The following is a 4,844-nucleotide window of genomic DNA, read 5'->3' on the forward strand; positions in this document are numbered from 1 at the left end:
TTATGTACTATTGTACATTACCAAAATTTAAATTGAAATTGAGAAACTAGATGTTGAGGACTAGTATTAGTTACTAACAACACATGATGCTGACTATGCAATAATTCATGATCCAATTGATTGACCAATAACAAAGTGCTCTAATCCAATCTTAATTTCGTTTGGTTTCTTATGTGTACTTCAATTTTTCATAAATTTAAATTCCACTTATAGTTTGATTCATACTTCGAGGATTTCTATTTTCATAATGTTGTAGATGAACTCTAATTGAGTTTTAAAGGTTTGATTTGGCGTATGGATAGTGCATAAAGTTCAAACCCACATAGCATGAGACTAGTAGTTGCAGAAACCTGATTTACTACGGTTTAACACTACTGCGTCATCAACTTGATGCTTTATTTTTTTTTTCTCTTTGATTAATTATTTGTGTTTTGTTGGTTAGTTTACATATATTTACCCCTTAGCTTAGTTTTTGCTTTTCATTTTATACAAGCTTGCTTTGTGACAGCTTATATTTGTACATATATGTGTTTTTTTCTTCTGTTTCATTGGATTTATTTTTAAATTTTATTAGCTTCAAGTATGGCAAAGAAAAAATTAACTAAGCTTGGTGCTATAAGAGGTTCTGGTGATCAGCATCAGACTCGTGAACCAAGAACACTGGGATATGAGAGAGTTAGAATGGAAAGGATCAAAGAAAATGTGTCTAAAATGAAAGAGCTAGGTTTGAAGGATCAGGCCAAGTCATTGATGGCACTAGTTCAAAACAATAGAGGCAGTCGTAGTAAGGCTAAAATAAAAAAGGTTTCAAAGGATAATGAGCTTTATCAGCCTAACCAAGATTCTGATATGGAGCATGAGCTTGTTTCCTGCGGTGAAGAGTTACCTATTCCACATTCTAAATGTAATCTCAAGTCCAAGTCTATTCCATGGAAGGTAATTATATTCATGAAATGAATTATCTTAGCATGTCTCTATTCTTTACACTTGTTAATGCTGCTTAAATAATAAAGTGTTGTGATGTTATGTGCATTTTAATTGTAGTTGCTTAAAAAGTTTCTAATGTGTGCACTATTCCCATCCTTATGGCCATGAAAATATTTTATTGTTGTTTTGTTTGTATGCATAATATATATTGTGAAGGTTAGAGATTATTAGAGTATGGAAAACTTAAACAAAGAATAGATGAATACACCTCAAAATAATCTGATCAAATATTCTAAGAATATATCAAAAGAGTTGTGTCTTATCTTGATTTTGATACTATTTAATTATTCTTCCATGGAGATTGAGGAAGCTATAAAGCATGGTCAAAGATAATTTAATATTGAGTGTGGAACTTTTTTTTAATTAGATAGACATTGTTCTTTTTCATATAATGTATGTATATATGTTAGAGTATCGTACTTCTTTCTTTATTTTTTTTTTCACATTCACAGATTCGCAAAATGAAGGCTGTGACTCAAAAATCAGTGAAAATTGCTTCAGCTTTTAAGAAATGTCGACAGAAAGTTCATATGGCTTCTTCATCTTCTTCATCTGGTGGCTCATCTACCCCTAGTCATGCATCACAACATCATGTTATAAGAAGAGAACCTGTAGAAACACTATAATTGGAAGTCAGACACTTAGATCAAAATGAGAATGATAAAGAAAATGGCAAGCTCTCTTTCTTTTCTATATTTAAAAATTATAAAATGTATACCTACATATGATCAATCATTATTTTATATAATTTTGGAATATCTTTGTTCATGTTAGGTGGAATGGATAAGCCTAGAAGAGGACCAACTATGTGCTATAAAGTCCATGGACGCAGCGAAGAAGAACGTTTAGAAATTACCTTGAATGAGCATGGACAGCCTATTGGTCCTGATGACAAAACTTGCAACGAGTTCACTAGCTTCTTAGGAACAATATCTCGAAAAGTAAATATCCTACCATTAACTGTCCAAAATTGGCCCATATTAAGGAACGAGAAGAAAGATGAGCTGTGGGAATATGTCATGGTGAGTTACTTTAATCAATTAAGTAATTATGCTATCATTGTTATATAAGTGTCTATACTATATGGCTTTTATATGCTGTAAATTAGTTTTATAAATTTAAGACATTTTTGCAGAGATTTTAAGATTTTTAATCGTCTTGCTGGTACTGCTGGAATGTCTCCTGTTCTTGGCACTCCCTATCAGTGTGTGTGGCTGACGTTTGTTGGGTATATAATATGTGCTAGAAGAACACAGTGGTGCAAAAGTGTGATGTAGGTGTTTCCGTGTGTGCAGCAGTAGTGTATTTTAAGAACTCTCACAAGTCTACCCTCAACTAGGTAGCCAATGAAATTTGTTTTAATCAAATAACCTGTAAAAGAATGGACTTGAGCATTCAAATGTGCTACAAACAAAATTAACAAGAATAAATAGAAAACAATTCTACGTGCTAGTAGCTACTAGTAAGAGCTAATTCTTGCCTCCAGAAGCATGAAGTAACTCCAGTTTTCCTATAGTTTCTTTTCTGATTAGTCAAACTCTCATGTAACTTAGAAACACCAGTGCTGTTTTGGTCCAGTTCTTTGCATTAAATAACCTGTCATACTATATCTGTTTTATAAATATATGTCCAATTACTAGTAACATCAAATTAACAAACTTCATTACTTCCAATATATACACAATGCAATTTTTTATGCAAATAGTCTACACTCCTTTATGTCATTTAATAAGTAATTCTACTAGGATCTCTGAATAATTTTGAAGAATTGGAAACATTGCTTTTTCTATATTGTTCAGATTTAGTATTACTTACTTTTTTTTTGTATTGCTGCAGAAACATTACATAGTTCCTATTGAGGGTAAGAAATGGGTTTTGCAAACCATTGGTGCTTGTTGGAGAGCCTACAAGTGTAGTCTGAAAAAAAATCATTATTTTAAAAAATATGACAATGATAAGATGAGGATGAAGAAGCGCCCAATACGGGTTCCAAAAATAATGTTTAAAGAATTATTGAAAATTTGGCATAGTGACAAGCATAAGGTATGTAAAATAATAATTTGCTTTGACTTCCCTCCCTTATAAATGAAGTATGTAAATTCCTTGTGTTATAAAGATATTTATTAAGGTAAAATTTTTTTTCAGGAAATTAGTGAGCGAAATACAGCAAATCGTCTAGTGGGAAAAGAAAAAAATGTTATGCATACGGCAGGGCCAAAGAGTTTTGCTAGGGTCCAAGAAAAGTGGGTAAGTATTTACTTATCACATAATATGTTTATTTCATTTACAAATTAATATTATCAATATTTACCAAACATGTGTAGAAAAAGGAGAGAAAAACAACAAAAAAACCAACACTAGCAGAAATGTTTATTGAAACACGCAAGGAAAAGCAGACAAAGCGCACGCCGGGTGACCCAAGGGACAAACTAATTGTAAGATTCAAATTATATATATATATATATATATATATATATATATATATATATATATATATATATATATATACTAAATTCACTTGCTGCACACATTATTCTTTGCATTAATTTTCTTATCTTTTCAAAACTAGAGAGAACTCAGAGATATAAATTCACCAAAAGATGGTGATAGTGTCGTTGCTGCTGTATTTAATTCTGGTGACAAAAAGAAGGGTAAGTTATGCCTTCAAGGAAGAGGTGTTTCTTCTACTCAATTAAATCAAAAGGCTATGATGAAGGAGACCGAAAAGAAGCATGCAAACGAAGTTAAAGCTATTGAAAAATATTATGAAGATAGGAGGCAGCAAGATAGAGTGGAGTTAGCCAATGGTCTTCGATCCCTCTTCTCTCAACTTCAACAACAAATTCCTCACACGTCTTTTGACCTTGGTGTGTTTGGCTCTTTATTGCTTGATGATCACTTGGAGAAGGATGCTAATTGTCAAGATAATATGGAAGGAATGCTTCCACTTCAGTCTGCATCTACATCTAATCAGGTACATAATATTTTTAAAAAGAGTAAATTAATAGTGTAATGCTGAATTTGAGGACTGTTTTAATACCAACTTAAGACATACTACTAATCAGTAATAATCATCTCAAATACTTAGTTGGAGAGGAGGTTATTTTGAGCGAAGTTAGTTTTGACATTGTATAGATTATTTGTAATGAAATCATCCCAATTGTGATTATTCAATGGGCAACTCTATTTCAGGAATTGATTTGAAATTATAAATATTTTTATTCATGTACTACAATTTCCATTATCTATAATACAACACTAACAAAACAATAATAAAATTTTATCACGAAAATTCCTATTTAGGAATGTTGTTGAATTATTTATTTCATTTTATTTTACAGGGGGTGAACCACATGACTGATGAACAAGAAGAAGAAGCCATTGAAGACGAAGATGAAGACTTAATTTGATCATGCATGATTGACACTTATGCTAGTCCATTATTGTCACTCCATGGAGTTGTATAAACTCTACTGTCTAAATTTTCTTTATTTTGTTATATATATTTATAAGTAGTATGTACAATCTTAGACATCAAGTTTATTGCACTATGTGAATCTAATTGGGGATCAAAATTTATGTAGTTATGGATGCTAATATTTGCTTGAATCTTTGAAGTTTATTGTAAAAATTTTTATTATGATAATTGTTTCTTACCTAGTGATTAACAAATTTGTCTTAAAAAATTATTAACATCACAATGAATATTTCACAGGGATCGCATATGGTGCTCAATTTAAGAATAATTCAAACAATTATCATAATAAACAATAATTATTTGGTGGGCAGCAAATTCTAGGAGGTTGTATTTACGGGCAACAACTTATAGTTGTTGCTTTTGAAACAATTGGCAACAC

At 31.1% G+C, this 4,844-nt stretch overlaps 2 protein-coding genes across 2 annotated transcripts; both read left to right on the forward strand.

Annotated features, from left to right (window-relative positions):
- Positions 1–407: 407 nt before the first annotated feature.
- On the forward strand, positions 408–1,613 carry LOC145637080 (uncharacterized). The gene is made up of 2 exons (XM_081688591.1): positions 408–936; positions 1,440–1,613. The coding sequence occupies exons 1-2, from the start codon at positions 583–585 to the stop codon at positions 1,611–1,613; spliced, it is 528 nt and encodes a 175-aa protein (XP_081544717.1). The 5' UTR covers positions 408–582.
- A 1,319-nt stretch (positions 1,614–2,932) lies between these two features.
- LOC145635033 (uncharacterized) lies at positions 2,933–4,586 on the forward strand. The gene is made up of 5 exons (XM_081686336.1): positions 2,933–3,030; positions 3,133–3,234; positions 3,312–3,422; positions 3,557–3,961; positions 4,329–4,586. The coding sequence occupies exons 1-5, from the start codon at positions 2,947–2,949 to the stop codon at positions 4,395–4,397; spliced, it is 771 nt and encodes a 256-aa protein (XP_081542462.1). The 5' UTR covers positions 2,933–2,946; the 3' UTR covers positions 4,398–4,586.
- The last annotated feature ends 258 nt before the right edge of the window (positions 4,587–4,844 follow it).

This window comes from Chenopodium album, chromosome 6 (genome assembly GCF_948465745.1).
Source record: "Chenopodium album chromosome 6, dcCheAlbu1.1, whole genome shotgun sequence".
NCBI classification, from domain to species: Eukaryota; Viridiplantae; Streptophyta; class Magnoliopsida; order Caryophyllales; family Amaranthaceae; genus Chenopodium; species Chenopodium album.

Bases quoted from the DNA above. Each gene is read 5' to 3' on its own strand.
- LOC145635033 (XM_081686336.1), top strand. From the start codon at position 2,947: ATGAGGATGAAGAAGCGCCCAATACGGGTTCCAAAAATAATGTTTAAA. The intron at 3,423-3,556 runs GTAAGATTCAAA...TTTCAAAACTAG, and splicing joins ACCCAAGGGACAAACTAATT to AGAGAACTCAGAGATATAAA. The intron at 3,962-4,328 runs GTACATAATATT...TTTATTTTACAG, and splicing joins CTGCATCTACATCTAATCAG to GGGGTGAACCACATGACTGA.
- LOC145637080 (XM_081688591.1), top strand. From the start codon at position 583: ATGGCAAAGAAAAAATTAACTAAGCTTGGTGCTATAAGAGGTTCTGGT. The intron at 937-1,439 runs GTAATTATATTC...TCACATTCACAG, and splicing joins CCAAGTCTATTCCATGGAAG to ATTCGCAAAATGAAGGCTGT.